Here is a 16,682-nt window from a genome sequence, read left to right on the forward strand (position 1 = left end):
TTCTAATACACAAATTTGTAAAGTATATAAATTTGAACCAAATGGCATTCCTGTGTAATTACTAATATAAAAAGTAAATACTTTCTACATTGTTTAACCTGTTGCATTTTTTTCCTCAGAAAAACCCAGCCCACCAGAAAAACTAGGAGTAACAAATGTCACAAAGGACAGTGTTTCTCTTTCATGGCTAAAACCAGAACATGATGGCGGAAGCAGAATTGTGAGCTACCTCATTGAAGCTCTGGAGAAAGGACAGCAAAAATGGGTTAAGTGTGCAGTTGTAAAGACAACTCATCATGTTGTCCACGGTCTTAAGGAGAACACTGACTATTTCTTCAGAGTGTATGCAGAAAACCAAGCTGGTTTAAGTGATCCTAAGGAACTACTACTTCCTGTTACAGTTAAAGAACAATTAGGTATGCTTCCTGACATGAGACAAAAGTTGATACACATTCAATTGCATTCATATATTAAAAGATAGAACATTTTTTAATGGTTTGAAACTCTTTTCTTTTTCAGAATCTCCTGAGATTGACATGAAAGGCTTCCCTCATAACACTGTATATGTTAGATCAGGATCAAATCTAAAAGTTGAAATTCCAGTTTCTGGAAAACCATTGCCAAAGGTGACATTGTCTAGAGATGGTGTTCCACTGAAACCCACTATGAGATTTCACACAGAAACCACTGCAGAAAGTCTCATCATTAACCTTAAAGAAAGTGTGGCTGCTGATGCTGGCAGATATGACATTACTGCTGCCAATTCAAGTGGCACCACAAAATCATTTGTTAATATTGTTGTGCTGGATAGACCTGGTCCTCCTGTTGGTCCTGTTGTCCTTAGCGATGTCACTGAAGAGAGTGTAACACTCAGATGGCAACCACCAGCTTATGATGGTGGAAGTCAAGTTACCAACTATATTGTACTGAAAAGAGAAACAAGTACTGCAGCTTGGTCTGAAGTGTCTGCAACTGTTGCTAGAACAGTTATCAAAGTTATGAGGCTCACGACAGGAGAAGAATACCAATTCCGCATCAAAGCTGAGAACCGCTTTGGCATCAGTGATCACATAGACTCACAGTGTGTGGTTGTCAAGCTTCCTTACAGTGAGTAACATGCTTCTTGTGGTATAAGTTGATGTTTTAATGCTGTGATGTTGAAAATGTAATTTTATTAACAATTAACTACTTCTTTTGATATCATCAGCTACCCCCGGCCCTCCTTCTACACCATGGGTCACTAATGTCACCCGAGAGAGTATTACTGTTGGATGGCATGAACCAGTCACTAATGGTGGCAATGCTATCATTGGATATCACCTGGAAATGAAAGACAGGAATAGCATATTATGGCAGAAGGCTAACAAGACCCTTATTCGCACCACTCATTTCAAAGTCACCACTATCAGCGCTGGCCTTATCTATGAATTTAGAGTTTATGCAGAAAATGCAGCTGGCATCGGAAAAGCAAGTCGTCCTTCTGATCCAGTCCTTGCAATTGACGCTTGTGGTATGTATTCTCTAGAAAATAAAGAAGCCCAACCATTTTGTTTTCCCTATGATAGTCTGTTCTGTGCAGTAAGCCAATATTCAAAACAGCTGTTATTCATTGGCAATATTCTTATGTTTCCTGCTGCAGAACCACCAAGAAATGTCCGTGTCTCAGATATTTCCAAGACTGCTATCACTCTCTCCTGGCAGAAGCCAGCATTTGATGGTGGTAGCAAGATCACTGGATACATTGTAGAAAAACGTGATCTTCCAGATGGCAGATGGACAAAAGCAAGCTTCACCAATGTTATTGACACTCACTTCACAGTATCTGGTCTGACACAGAATTCCCGGTATGAATTCCGTGTCTTTGCTAAGAATGCCGTTGGTTCCATCAGTAATCCCTCAGATGTTGTGGGTCCTATCACATGCGTTGATACATATGGTAAGTGTTTTGCAATGATATAACGATATCATTTTGCAGTACTAGAAAGGTTAAAGACAGTACTGTTTTGTAGATCCATAGTCTTTTAAATATGGAAGGCTAGTTTACAGTGATTGATTCAAGAAGCTTGAATGACTGTGAGCATTTGGGCATGATTGCAATGAACATCTTTGGCTATATCTGCATTTTAAAGTCTTATGGTATCTATTCTATGAGCAACAGAGGTCTGCTCATGCCCCATGGCCGAAGTGATTATATTTATACATGTCTTGTCTTGGTTCTAACTTGTTCTAGGTTTATAATTTAAGTTTATATGCTATATTTGATCTGTATTTATCAAATGCCTGTAAATATTATCTTAAATAAAGTACTATTATTTTGGTGTTTTATTAAGTACAGGGCTAAAATAAGCATATTTTTAACTTATTCTTATTTTTTCTTAAGGTGCACCTGAAATTGATGTGCCACCAGAATATACAGAAGTGGTGAAATACAAAGCAGGAACTTCAGTTAAGCTAAAATTAGGCATCTCAGGCAAGCCTATACCCACAATTGAATGGTTCAAAAATGGCAACGAGGTACAAACCAGTGCACTAGTGTCTTTTGAAAACACAACAGAATTTGCTTCTATACTCATCAAGGATGCAAATCGACTCAACAGTGGCACCTATGAATTAAAACTAAAGAATGCCATGGGTTCAGCATCAGCCCACATTAGGCTACAGATACTTGGTATGTCTTGAGATGCAACTGTATTTTACTATTAAACAAGACCTCAGTAATAAATACTTAACATCTTCTTTCTTCTGCCTTTCACAGACAAGCCAGGACCTCCAACTGGACCTATACAGTTTAAGACAGTCACTGCTGAAAAGATTACGTTAATGTGGGACCCACCAGCAGATGATGGTGGTGCGCCTGTAACACACTATGTTGTTGAAAAGCGGGAGACAAGTCGGGTTGTTTGGTCTTTAATTTCTGAAAAACTGGAGGGATGTATCATAACTACAACAAAACTCATCAAAGGAAATGAATATTTGTTCCGTGTCCGTGGTGTGAACAAGTTTGGAATTGGTGATCCACTTGAATCTGAACCTGTTATAGCCAAAAATTCATTTGGTAAGAAACATATAAAATAACTTACACTACTGAATTGTCTTGTGTATTATTGGTAACTAGTACTGATCTACTGACATATAATTTTTTAATCAGTTACACCTGGACCACCAAGTGTACCAGAAGTCACAAAGATAACCAAGAATTCTATGACCGTTGTCTGGAATAGGCCCACAGTTGATGGAGGCAGTGAAATATCAGGATATTTTCTTGAGAAGCGTGACAAGAAGAGCCTGAGTTGGTTCAAGGTTACTAAAGAAAGTATTCGAGACACCAGACAGAAAGTAACAGGTCTAACTGAAAACAGCGAATATCATTTCCGAGTTTGTGCTGTCAATGCAGCTGGACAAGGTCCGTTCTCTGAAGCTTCTGACTTCTACAAAGCTGCAGATCCTATTGGTAAGATACAACATGCAGTATTTCCATAGTTGGTTAGAAATCCATGAACAATGAGCAATTAGTGTGGGACTGCACCAATGTAATGGAGGGCATATTTTCTTCCTCTTTATGATTAATTGTAAATATGGATTCTGATTGGTGTTTTTTCCCCCTAATTATCATTTACAGATAAGCCAGGCTCACCAACAAAGCTGAAGGTTGTGGATACAACCAAGACATCTGTCACCCTTGGCTGGATTAAACCTGCTTATGATGGAGGAAGTCCAGTTACCAGCTATGTGGTGGAGAAAAGGGAAGGCGAAGAGCAAGAATGGACTGTAGTCAGTACTAAGGGAGAAGTGAGAACAACCGAGTATGTTGTATCACACCTTCAGCCAAGTGTTAATTATTATTTCCGTGTGTCTGCTATGAATTGTGCTGGACAAGGAGAGCCTATTGAAATGATGGAACCCGTTCAAGCTAAAGATATTCTTGGTACTGTACTTTTTAGTGATTTATCATTTTTCTGTGGGGGTTTGGGTTGGGTTTTTTTTTCAAAGCATTTCTTATTTTACATTGCAAGCATGCATTATTGATTTTTATTTATTTCCACAGTGGCACCAGAGATTGATCTGGATGTTGCTCTCCGGACATCTGTTGTTGCTAAAGCAGGTGAAGATGTGGAAATAATGATTCCATTTAAAGGAAGGCCTCCTCCAACAGTCACATGGAGAAAGGGTGACAAGAATCTTGGAAGTGATGAAAGATATATAATTCAGAACACAGAATCATCTACATTACTTATTATTCCTCAAGTTACCCGAAATGATACAGGAAAATATGTTCTTACAATTGAAAATGGAGTTGGAGAAGCAAAATCATCATTTGTGAATGTAAAAGTACTTGACACACCTTCTGCTTGCCAGAAGCTGCAGCTTAAGCATGTTTCTCGTGGCACAGTTACACTGGTATGGGAGCCACCTCTTATTAATGGTGGTTCTGAAATAACAAATTATGTTGTTGAAAAAAGAGATGCTACAAAGAGGGCCTGGTCAACTGTTACAACAAAATGTTCTAATACCACCTTTAAGCTAACTAACCTGTCAGAGAAGACTTCATTCTTCTTCCGTGTTCTTGCTGAAAATGAAATTGGACTGGGTGAACCTTGTGAGACATCTGAACCAGTCAAAGCTGCAGATGCACCTGGACCTGTAAAAGACCTAGCAATGAAAGATTCTACAAAGAGTTCTGTTACATTGCAGTGGAGCAAACCGGACTATGATGGTGGTAGCATTATATCAGACTATGTTATTGAGAAGAAACTTCAGGAAGAGAAAGAATGGACATATGCAGGTACAAGCAAGAGCTGTGAATTTGTAGTTGAAAAACTTAAAGAGCTTTCTGTCATGGAATTCAGAGTCTTTGCTAAAAATGAAAAAGGCATGAGTGACTCTGTTACTGTTGGACCCATTACAGTGAAGGAACTTATAATAACACCTGAGGCTGACCTTTCTGATATTCCTGGAGGACAGATTGCAGTAAGAATTGGACATAACCTGCACACTGAATTGCCCTATAAAGGTAAACCTAAGCCATCAATGAGCTGGCTCAAGGACAATCTCCCTCTTAAAGAAACAGAACAACTTCGTTTCAAGAAAACTGAAAACAAGATAAGCTTAAGCATCAAGAATGTGAAAAAGGAGCATGGTGGCAAATATACTTTAATTCTTGATAATGTAGTCTGCAGAAAATCATTCACATTTACTGTTATCACTCTTGGTCCTCCATCTAAGCCAAAAGCACCTTTAAGACTAGATGAAATCAAAGCAGATAGTGTAGTTTTGTCATGGGAAGCTCCCGAGGATGATGGGGGAGGAGAAATTACTGGATACAGTATTGAGAAGAGAGAAACCTCACAAATGAACTGGAAGCTGGTGTGTTCAAGTGCTGCAAGAACAACCTTCAAAGTGCCAAACCTTGTTAAAGACACTGAATATCAGTTTAGAGTGCGTGCAGAAAACAGATACGGAGTGAGCCCACCTCTTGTCTCAGCAGATGTTGTGGCAAAGCATCAGTTTAGACCACCAGGTGCCCCAGGCAAGCCTGTTGTATACAACATAACCGCTGATGGAATGACCATATCTTGGGATGCTCCTGCTTATGATGGTGGTTCAGAAATTATTGGATACCATGTTGAAAAGAAGGAAAGAAACAGTATTTTGTGGCAGAAGGTTAATGTTGCATTAATATCTAGCAGAGAATACAGAATTACTGGACTGCTTGAGGGCCTGGATTACCAGTTCCAAGTATATGCTGAAAACGCTGCAGGTCTAAGCCGAGCTAGCGAGCCAAGCAAATTTACTTTGGCAGTCTCTCCAGTGGGTAAGTGAATGATCAATCACTCATCCAAGAAAATTCTATTCTTGTAAACTATGCTGAGCAGTAATAAAAATAAATCTTCATTATTTTCCTTTCAGACCCGCCTGGTACTCCTGATTACATTGATGTCACTAGGGAAACAATCACCCTCAAATGGACCCCCCCACTGCGTGATGGAGGCAGTAAGATTGTGGCTTACAGCATTGAGAAACGGCAAGGAAGTAAAGACCGTTGGCTTAGGTGTAACTTTACTGATGTCAGTGATTGCCAATATACGGTTACCGGACTCAATGCAGGTGACCGATATGAATTCAGAGTGCTTGCAAGAAATGCTGTTGGTACAATCAGCCCGCCTTCACAGTCTTCAGGCTATATCATGACCAGAGATGAAAATGGTAAGATTTCTTAATATGCTTGTATTTGGGTATTGCAGCCAGATAGAGTTTCTGGCTGTACTGACGGGAAATGGGAAGCCAAGGGGCAAAGAACTTGTTACTGAGATCCTTCCACTCAATTCAGAACATTTATGTTTGTCCTCTAAGATGGGAAGGTCTAAATTAAAGACCCAAATCTGGCAGACATACATAATCAATTGCTGAAAGGCATGGCACTCTACATTTCTCTTGGACAAGCAGAAGTAGCAGCAGCAAAATTGGAAAGAAAGCATAAACTGTAATATTCTGATGGACTGAATAATTCAGAAACTGACATGTGCCTCAGGTAGCTTGGCATACTGTTAACAGCACATATGAAGAGTGTCTTTCATCTATTATTAATATGATGTACTTATGGGTGCTTACAGGAAAAATAATATATAGTTCATATAATAACTGCTATTCAGACAATGCCATTTTCTAAGTGAAAGAATTCTATCTATTACAAGCTTTTACAATTAGTACATTTAGAAGAGTATCCAAAAAAATACTTTGCTATGTGGAAATTGAATTATATTTTCCTTTTTTAGTTGCTCCAACAATTGAATTTGGTGCTGAGCACTTTGAAGGCCTTACTGTTAAAGCTGGAGAGAGCATTAGAGTTAAAGCTCTAATCAAAGGACGGCCAGTACCTAAAGTGACATGGTTTAAGGATGGTAAAGAGATAGAGAAAACAATGAATACAGAAATAACTACAGCTATTGGATATAGTACAATCTTCATTAGAGATGCTATCCGGGATCATCGTGGAGTATACACAGTAGAAGCCAAAAATGCATCAGGCACTAAACGAGAAGATATTACCATCAGAGTCCAAGGTACTGCACCAAACACAGCATGCTTTTTTAAAATAATATTTTATTCTAATGTCAGCAAGTTATAACTCTGAACCTTTAATATTGCAGACACACCAGGAAAAGTTGGTGGACCAATACGATTCACAAACATCACTGGAGAAAAAGTCACATTATGGTGGGAGCCTCCAGCTAATGATGGTTGTGCTTCTATTTCTCACTATATAATTGAAAAACGTGAAACCAGCAGGATTGCTTGGGCATTAGTTGAAGATAAATGTGAAGCTTGCAGCTACACAGCACTTAAATTAATTAAGGGCAATGAGTACCAGTTCCGCATCTCTGCAGTGAACAAATTTGGAGTTGGCAGACCATTGGAGTCTGATCCAGTTATTGCACAAATACCTTACAGTAAGTTTCCACCTTATTCTGCACAAATATCTATGGAGTTACCATCTTGTCTTTCTAATGATGTTTTTCTTTTTTCAGCTCTCCCTGATGCACCAGGAACTCCAGAGCCTACCAACGTAACAGGAGACAGTATCACACTTACATGGGCAAGACCAGAGTCAGATGGTGGAAGCGAGATAAATGAGTATATTCTTGAAAGGAGAGAAAAGAAGAGCATGCGCTGGGTTAAAGTATCCAGTAAGAGGCCCATTACTGAGAACAGATACAGAGTAACTGGCCTTATTGAAGGCAATGAGTATGAGTTCCATGTCATGGCTGAAAACGCTGCAGGAGTTGGACCTGCAAGTGATGTTTCAAAGCTGATTAAATGTAGAGAACCAGTCAGCCCACCAAGTGCTCCTAATGTTGTAAAGGTGACAGATACATCAAAGACTAGTGTAAGCTTAGAGTGGACAAAGCCAGTTTTTGATGGAGGCATGGAAATAATTGGGTACATCATTGAGATGTGCAAAGCTGACCTTGAAGCATGGCAGAAAGTCAATGCAGAGACTGTTATCGCTACTAAATATACCGTTGTTGATTTGGAGGCAGGAGAACACTATAAATTCAGAGTTAGTGCTGTCAATGGCGCTGGCAAAGGAGAGAGTTGTGAAGTTCCTGCTTCAGTCCAAACTGTGGACAGGCTTTCTGCACCCGAAATTGATATCGATGCAAACTTCAAGCAGACTCATATTGTAAGAGCAGGTGCAAGCATTCGTCTATTTATTGCCTTCTCTGGAAGGCCTGTTCCTACGGCAGTGTGGTCCAAAGCAGATGCTAATCTCAGCTTGCGTGCTGACATTCAAACAACTGATTCCTTCAGCACATTGACTGTGGAGGAATGCAATAGAAATGATGCTGGCAAGTATGTCTTTACTGTGGAAAACAACAGTGGAAGTAAGTCTATTACATTTACTGTCAAGGTTTTGGACACGCCTGGTCCACCAGGTCCTATTACATTTAAAGATGTGACTCGAGGATCTATTACTTTAATGTGGGATGCTCCTGTTCTGGATGGAGGTTCTCGTATCCATCACTACGTTGTGGAAAAACGTGAAGCAAGTCGTCGTAGCTGGCAAGTAGTGAGTTCAAAATGCACTCGACAGATCTTTAAGGTCACAGATCTGTCAGAAGGTGTGCCATATTACTACCGAGTATCAGCAGAAAATGAATATGGTGTAGGTGAACCCTGTGAATTAACAGAACCGGTTGTAGCCACGGAAGAACCTGCTCCACCTAAGAGACTGGATATTGTTGATACCACCAAATCTTCTGTAGTTTTAGCTTGGCTTAAGCCTGATCATGATGGTGGTAGCCGTATTACTGGATACCTTCTTGAAATGAAACAAAAAGGATCTGACTCCTGGATTGGAGCTGGACAAACCAAGCAACTTACTTTCACTGTTGAAGGCCTTGTGGAGAACACTGAATATGAGTTCCGAGTGAAGGCGAAAAATGATGCTGGCTACAGTGAGCCAAGAGAAGCTTTCTCTTCTGTTATTGTTAAGGAGCCACAGATTGAACCAACAGCAGATCTCAGCGATATAAGCAGACAGCTCATAACATGCAAGGCTGGAAGCACGTTTACGATTGATATACCAATCAGTGGGCGCCCAGCTCCAAAAGTGACATGGAAACTTGAGGAGATGAGGTTGAAGGAAACTGAGAGAGTGACTATCAAGACAACAAAAGACAGAACCACACTGACTGTAAAGGACAGTATGAGAGGTGACTCTGGTAAATACTACCTTACACTTGAAAACACTGCTGGTGTGAAAACATTTGCTGTCACAGTGGTAGTCATAGGAAGACCAGGTCCTGTCACTGGCCCAATTGAAATATCATCTGTCTCTGCTGAGTCCTGTGTGTTGACCTGGAAAGAACCTGAAGATGATGGTGGCAGTGACATTACAAACTACATTGTAGAGAAACGTGAGTCTGGCACAACAGCATGGCAGCTGGTAAATTCCAGTGTGAAACGAACACAGATTAAAGTCACTCATCTCACAAAATACCAAGAGTACAGTTTCCGAGTAAGCTCAGAAAATAGATTTGGTGTCAGCAAGCCGCTTGAATCAAAAACAGTAGTTGCTGAGCATCCATTTGGTAAGTGAAACACTTCTCAAAATTTCTTCTTTTCCTCTGACTGTGGTATTTGTAATCACTAATATTTTCCTCCCCGTCTTTTTTGTGTTTAGTCCCACCAAGCCCACCTTCAAGGCCAGAAGTCTATTCTGCATCTGCCACTGCCATGGCCATTCGCTGGGAGGAACCCTATCATGATGGTGGCAGCAAAGTCATTGGATATTGGGTGGAAAAGAAGGAGCGCAACACCATCCTTTGGGTGAAAGAGAACAAAGTACCCTGCTGTGAATGCAACTACAAAGTCACAGGGTTGGTGGAAGGCCTAGAATATCAGTTCAGAACCTATGCTCTAAATGCTGCAGGTGTTAGCAAAGCTAGTGAAGCTTCCAGACCTGTAGTGGCTCAAAATCCAGTTGGTAAGTATTACTTTTAGAGTTACACTGTCACTTAAGCTAAAACAGAATTGCATTTCTCATTTTTTCTGTTTTATTCCTCCAGATCCACCAGGAAGACCAGAAGTAACAGACGTCACCAGATCTACAGTGTCGCTGAGCTGGTCACCCCCACTTTATGATGGTGGAAGCAAAATTATCGGATATATTATCGAGCGCAAACCATATAATGAATCTGGTGATGGACGCTGGCTGAAATGCAATTATACCATCGTCTCAGAAAACTTTTTTACTGTGACAGCTCTTGGTGAAGATGAAGCCTATGAATTCCGTGTACTAGCAAAGAATGCTGCTGGTGTGATTAGCAAAGGATCTGAATCAACTGGTGCTGTCATTTGCAAAGACGAATACTGTAAGGAATATTCACTTGGAACAATTAAAAAATAATGTCCTATTTTTAGTACTGTCATGTAATTTTTTCTCAAATCTCTCTTTTCAGCACCACCAAAGGCTGAACTTGATGCCAGACTGCAGGGAGAAGTTTTGAGCATTAGGGCTGGATCAGACCTTGTTCTTGATGCAGCTGTTGGTGGGAAACCAGAACCAAAAGTCTTCTGGTCCAAAGGTGACAGGGAACTGGACCTATGTGAAAAGATATCTCTACAATACACCAGCAAACGAGCTATTGCAATTATCAAGTTCTGTGACAGAAGTGATAGTGGAAAATATACTCTAACAGTTAAAAATGCCAGCGGAATGAAACAACTTTCCGTTCTTGTCAAAGTGCTTGGTACGTATCCCATGATTAATATTCATACTTAGTATACTAAAAAACCCACATTCTTTTAAATAAGAACGAGATGCTTTTCCTTAGCCACTGATTACAACACTTATTTTGATCCCTACGCAGATTCACCAGGTCCATGTGCAGGCAAAATCACAATTAGCAGAGTAACAGAAGAGAAATGTACTCTGGCATGGAACATTCCCGAAGAAGACGGAGGTGCAGAAATCACTCACTATATCATAGAAAGGCGTGAAACCAGCAGACTTCACTGGGTTATTGTTGAGGCTGAATGCCAGACATTATCCACTGTGGTAACAAAACTTATTAAAAATAATGAATACATCTTCCGTGTGAGAGCTGTCAACAAATATGGACCAGGTGTTCCACTTGAATCAGAACCCGTGATTGCCAGGAATGCTTTCAGTGAGTGTTACTACCTTCCATTCAGCATCAGAATTTGTGGAATAGTTCTCATAGATAAACAATGTGCCAAATAATATTTTTTTTTCACCTTTAAAAAAAATAGCTATTCCAACACAACCTGGTGCTCCTGAAGAAGTGGGTGTCGGTAAGGAACATATCATTATTCAGTGGTCAAAACCAGAATCAGATGGTGGCAGTGAGATTAAGGACTATCTTGTGGACAAACGTGAAAGGAAAAGTCTGCGCTGGACACGAGTGAACAGAGATTACACCATTTATGATACCAGACTGAAAGTCACTGGTCTCATGGAAGGGTGCCAGTACCAATTCCGTGTCACTGCAGTGAATGCTGCTGGAAACAGTGAACCTAGTGAAGCTTCACAGTACATGTTATGTAAAGAACCAACATGTAAGTTATATACATATTTTAATATTTATTTATAATAATGGAGTATAAACTCACATTGACACTTCAACTAAGAAACCCATAATCACATATAAAGTCACTGAACTAGCTAGTATTAGAATAAACTTAAAAAGAGTTATACTTCATCTTAAATACATTTCCCAGATTTAGCTGTTTGGAAATAGTTTTTGACTGTAAAATGTTATCTGCACCAGTGTGAAATGCATTTTCTTCTTTTTCAAAGATACTCCTGCATCACCCTCAGTTCCAAGAGTTGTGGATACTACTAAGCACAGCATAAGTTTAGCATGGTCAAAGCCCACATATGATGGTGGTGCTGACATCTTAGGCTACGTTCTTGAGATGAAAGAAGAAGGTAGTGAACAGTGGTATCGACCGCATACAACCGCTACTCTGAGGAATGCTGAGTTCACCGTGACTGGTCTTAAAACAAACCAGAAATACCAATTCAGAGTTGCTGCTACAAATGTGAATGGTATGAGTGAATTTAGTGAATCATCAGCAGAAATAGAACCTGTGGAAAGAATAGGTAATTTGAAAACTTACTGTCTATTTTGCGGAATAACTATATTTTCATTTAGAACTATTAAAAGAATAATTAATTCCATGTTTCTTATACCCTTCATCAGAAATACCTGAGCTTGAGCTTGCTGATGATCTGAAGAAGACAGTTACAGTCAGAGCTGGTGGTTCCCTCCGCCTAATGGTCTCTGTATCTGGCAGACCTGCTCCCGTAATCACATGGAGCAAGCAGGGTGTTGACCTTGTAAGTCGAGCTATTATTGATACTACAGACAGCTACACTCTGCTTATTGTGGATAAAGTTAATCGATATGACGCTGGAAAATACATCATTGAGGCTGAAAATCAATCTGGAAAAAAATCTGCAACTATTTCTGTGAAAGTGTACGGTAAGTACTGCTACGTTTGTATGTGGGCATTCCACCACTTTCGTGCTCATCACTCAGGAATAAGTGTCATTAAATTCCAAAGGAAGTTTGCAGTTTAAATAACATGAGAAGTTTAAATAACATGTTTGAGAAGTCAGCAAAACAATCTAAACCAAAGGAAAATACATAGTGTGTGAAGCTGTGCTAGTTTATAAATCAAATCCAAGCATTTCTTTTATGCAGAAGCAGTCATTGACTGTAAAATGAAAGGATCCAAAAGAAAAAAAATGTTTGTTTGTTGTTGGTTCTTGTTTTAGATACACCTGGTCCACCATCTTCAGTGAAAGTTAAGGAAGCATCAAAAGATTCTGTGACACTTACTTGGGATATTCCAAACATTGACGGTGGAGCCCCAGTCAACAATTACATAATTGAGAAACGTGAAGCTTCCATGAGAGCTTACAAGACTGTGACTACCAAATGCAGCAAAACATTTTATAGAGTCACTGGACTTCTAGAAGGAGCTTTGTATTATTTCAGAGTACTGCCAGAAAATATTTATGGCATTGGTGAAGCCTGTGAAACATCTGATGCAGTACTAGTATCTGATGTCCCCATGGTACCACAAAAACTTGAAGTGATTGACACCACTAAATCAACTGTTACTCTTGCATGGGAGAAGCCACTGCATGATGGTGGCAGCAGATTGACAGGCTATGTTATTGAGGCCAGCAAAGCTGGAACAGAAAGATGGTTGAAGGTAGTGACACTGAAGCCTACTGTCTACGAACATACAATTATCTCTCTCAATGAAGGTGAACAGTACTTGTTCAGGGTCAGAGCACAGAATCAGAAAGGCGTGTCAGAACCACGAGAGATTGTCACAGCAGTAACAGTCCAAGACCAAAAAGGTAGGTGTCCACTGTTGCAAATAATAGGGTGAAGCTTACACAAAGTGAGTGTGATATTTATAAAACAGGTATTTAAAATCAATTAAATATCAATCAATTTAATATCAATTAATTTCTTTTCTTAGTTCTACCAACAATTGACTTTGCTGGAATACCTCAGAAGACAATTCATGTACCTGCTGGCAAGCCCATTGAGTTAGCCATTCCAATTGAAGGACGACCACCTCCAACTGCATCTTGGTTCTTTGCCGGTTCTAAACTAAAAGAATCAGAACGCATCAAAATGGAGACTGTTGCCAAAATGACTAAATTAACTGTGCGTGAGACCACCATACATGACACTGGAGACTATACACTTGAACTGAAGAACACAACTGGAACAGTTACTGACACACTAAAGGTTATAATCCTTGGTAAGAATCAATGAAAATAATTGCCCATGATCTTTCTCCATTTGAACTTTTACATGAGCAATATGATTCCTTTTTTCCACTTGTTTTTTAATTTTTTATTTCCTAGACAAACCTGGACCACCTGTTGGACCTATCCGAATTGAGGAAGTTGATTCAAATTATGTAACCATCTCCTGGGACCCACCTGAGCTGGATGGTGGAGCTGCCCTTAGTGGATATGTGGTAGAACAGCGTGATGCTCACCGTCCTGGATGGCTGCCAGTTTCAGAGTCAGTAACCAGGACAACATTTAAGTTCACCAGACTTGTTGAAGGTGCAGAATACGTGTTCCGTGTGGCTGCTACAAACCGCTTTGGAATTGGATCTTACCTACAGTCTGAAATTATAGAATGCAAGAGCAGAATCCGTAAGTCAGAAATTTTCTTTATTCTCTACCTTTAAAAATAAAAATATATATTTAAATGGGCTTATGTACCCATGAATAGATTAGATTTTTCTGGATGTTGCTACTTCCCTTTGCCAAGTAAAACGGTACATTATGATGCACAATAATCTTGTTTTATTTCTGGGGAAAAATGCCATCCATAAATCTATGTAGGTACTACAGATGAACTGCACAAAATGTGAATCGTAAACTTGGATTTTCTGCTCAAGTCTACTAATAGTCTTGAAAAATTGCTTTACCCCATTACAAAGCCAAGAGTATTTTGCTGACCTAATTTGTAAAGTACTCAGATATATGCTGATAAAAAGAGTTTGACAGGACATTGATATTATATTGTCATTCACAATATGTTGTACATTACTAATGCATAGAATCACTTGATTTCTTCACTAATTCTGTGTCCTGTTTTACAGGTATTCCTGGTCCTCCTGGCACTCCAGAAGTGTTTGATATCTCTCGAGATGGCATGACATTAACTTGGTATCCTCCAGAAGATGATGGTGACTCACAGATCACTGGTTATATTGTGGAACGCAAAGAAGTTAGAGCAGATAGATGGATCCGTGTAAATAAAGTCCCAGTTACTATGACTCGTTACCGTTCCACTGGGTTGGTCGAAGGATTGGAATATGAACACCGAGTCACAGCAATCAATGCCAGAGGCACTGGGAAACCCAGCCGTCCTTCCAAATCTGCTGTTGCCAGAGATCCAATTGGTAAGTACTTTCCTACATACATTAAGCACATTATGGCAAAAAGGAATGACAGTAGTAAAATTTACTCTTTTTTCTCATTCAGAAATTTATCTGGATGTATTAATAAATGAGATTCTGACTGGAGAAAACAGAGAAAATATTAGTGAAAATCTTTCATTCAAAGTTTTCCTATATAAATAGACTGTAGACTTACTACAGATCATATGTTGCAAGTTAGCATTTGTTTAATCTTTTAAAATGGGGCCCCTGGTGGCCTAGTGGTTAGCATGCAGCACTCTCACCGCTGCGACCCAGGTTCGAATCCCAGTCCCCCGGGCAGATGGAGCTCGTCAGCCCTGTGAGGCCATCCATCTATGAGAAGGTCACTCTAAACAAACCTATGTCCTGAGGACCTCACTGCCATTGTCCAAGCTTGCTTGGCCCCGGCAGATGAACCTTAGGATTAAAGGGTGGACTCAGTTCAGCGCATGCTGTGTCTCACCTAAAAAATCCATTGCGCAGGCTGGAAAGGTAAAAGACCTTTCCCAAAATCTTCGTTCGCGAAGACTGGCCATTATTATTTATTAATCTTTTAAATATTCATTAAAAAAACCGCACCCTATCTGATCTTCTTTTCCAGCTCCTCCAGGTAAACCTCAGAATCCAAGAGTCACTGATACTACAAGAACATCTGTCTCCCTGGCCTGGAGCCCACCAGAAGATGAAGGTGGTTCTAAAGTTACTGGCTACTTAATTGAGATGCAGAAGGTTGATCAATTTGAATGGACCAAATGCAACACTACACCAACCAAGATTCGTGAATACACCTTGACACATCTTCCCCAGGGTGCAGAGTACAGATTCCGTGTGCTAGCCTGTAATGCTGGTGGGCCAGGAGAACCTGCTGAAGTACCAGGAACAGTCAAAATAACAGAAATGCTTGGTAAGACACTTCAAGCCTTAACTTCTGTTGAAAGTTGTCCTAAAAAAAATATTTGCCTAAAACAAGTATGATATCATCTGTAAAACAGACATAACATGACATCTAAATTTTGTTTACAGAATATCCTGACTATGAACTTGATGAAAAATACCAAGAAGGTCTCATGGTGAGACAAGGTGGAGTAATCAGGCTTACAATACCCATTAAGGGTAAGCCCATCCCAGTATGCAAATGGACAAAAGAAGGACAAGACATCAGCAAGAGGGCCATGATTGCGACTTCTGAGACTCACACAGAACTTGTGATCAAAGATGCAGAAAGAGAAGATTCAGGAACCTATGATTTGGCACTTGAAAACAAGTGTGGCAAAAAAGCTGTGTATATTAAAGTCAGAGTGATTGGCATTCCAAATCCACCAGAAGGGCCACTGGAGTATGATGATATACAAGCTCGTTCTGTCAGAGTAAGCTGGAGACCTCCTACAGATGACGGTGGTGCGGATATCCTAGGTTATATTGTTGAGAGAAGAGAAGTACCAAAGACTGCCTGGTACACTGTTGACTCCAGAGTGAAAGGGACATCACTGGTGGTGAAAGGGCTCAAAGAAAACGTGGAATATCACTTCCGTGTTTCTGCTGAAAACCATTTCGGTATTAGCAAATCTCTCAAATCTGAAGAACCAGCAGTACCAAAGACACCTCTAAGTAAGTTCCCTCTTAGATTTAAAAAAAAATAAAAAAAAATAGAAAATTAGTTACTACATTATGATCTAAAAGTGCAAGAA

General features: G+C 39.9%; 1 protein-coding gene across 1 annotated transcript in view; it reads left to right on the top strand.

Moving 5' to 3' along the window:
* TTN (titin) overlaps nucleotides 1-16,682 on the top strand; it is a 237,364-nt gene that overhangs the window by 208,501 nt on the left and 12,181 nt on the right. Inside the window, exons 267-292 of the mRNA XM_027678451.1 lie at nucleotides 120-416; nucleotides 520-1,107; nucleotides 1,208-1,510; nucleotides 1,640-1,936; nucleotides 2,381-2,668; nucleotides 2,756-3,055; nucleotides 3,149-3,451; nucleotides 3,620-3,925; nucleotides 4,046-5,812; nucleotides 5,908-6,204; nucleotides 6,774-7,061; nucleotides 7,149-7,448; nucleotides 7,527-9,593; nucleotides 9,686-9,988; nucleotides 10,071-10,376; nucleotides 10,464-10,754; nucleotides 10,875-11,174; nucleotides 11,278-11,583; nucleotides 11,825-12,130; nucleotides 12,231-12,512; nucleotides 12,809-13,402; nucleotides 13,528-13,815; nucleotides 13,922-14,221; nucleotides 14,674-14,976; nucleotides 15,596-15,898; nucleotides 16,018-16,602. Coding sequence (XP_027534252.1) covers nucleotides 120-416; nucleotides 520-1,107; nucleotides 1,208-1,510; nucleotides 1,640-1,936; nucleotides 2,381-2,668; nucleotides 2,756-3,055; nucleotides 3,149-3,451; nucleotides 3,620-3,925; nucleotides 4,046-5,812; nucleotides 5,908-6,204; nucleotides 6,774-7,061; nucleotides 7,149-7,448; nucleotides 7,527-9,593; nucleotides 9,686-9,988; nucleotides 10,071-10,376; nucleotides 10,464-10,754; nucleotides 10,875-11,174; nucleotides 11,278-11,583; nucleotides 11,825-12,130; nucleotides 12,231-12,512; nucleotides 12,809-13,402; nucleotides 13,528-13,815; nucleotides 13,922-14,221; nucleotides 14,674-14,976; nucleotides 15,596-15,898; nucleotides 16,018-16,602 — 11,868 coding nt within the window. The remainder of the gene's footprint in view (nucleotides 1-119; nucleotides 417-519; nucleotides 1,108-1,207; nucleotides 1,511-1,639; nucleotides 1,937-2,380; nucleotides 2,669-2,755; nucleotides 3,056-3,148; nucleotides 3,452-3,619; nucleotides 3,926-4,045; nucleotides 5,813-5,907; nucleotides 6,205-6,773; nucleotides 7,062-7,148; nucleotides 7,449-7,526; nucleotides 9,594-9,685; nucleotides 9,989-10,070; nucleotides 10,377-10,463; nucleotides 10,755-10,874; nucleotides 11,175-11,277; nucleotides 11,584-11,824; nucleotides 12,131-12,230; nucleotides 12,513-12,808; nucleotides 13,403-13,527; nucleotides 13,816-13,921; nucleotides 14,222-14,673; nucleotides 14,977-15,595; nucleotides 15,899-16,017; nucleotides 16,603-16,682) is intronic.

This window comes from Neopelma chrysocephalum, unplaced genomic scaffold (assembly GCF_003984885.1).
Source record: "Neopelma chrysocephalum unplaced genomic scaffold, ASM398488v2 Primary Assembly neopelma1_44, whole genome shotgun sequence".
NCBI classification, from domain to species: domain Eukaryota; kingdom Metazoa; phylum Chordata; class Aves; order Passeriformes; family Pipridae; genus Neopelma; species Neopelma chrysocephalum.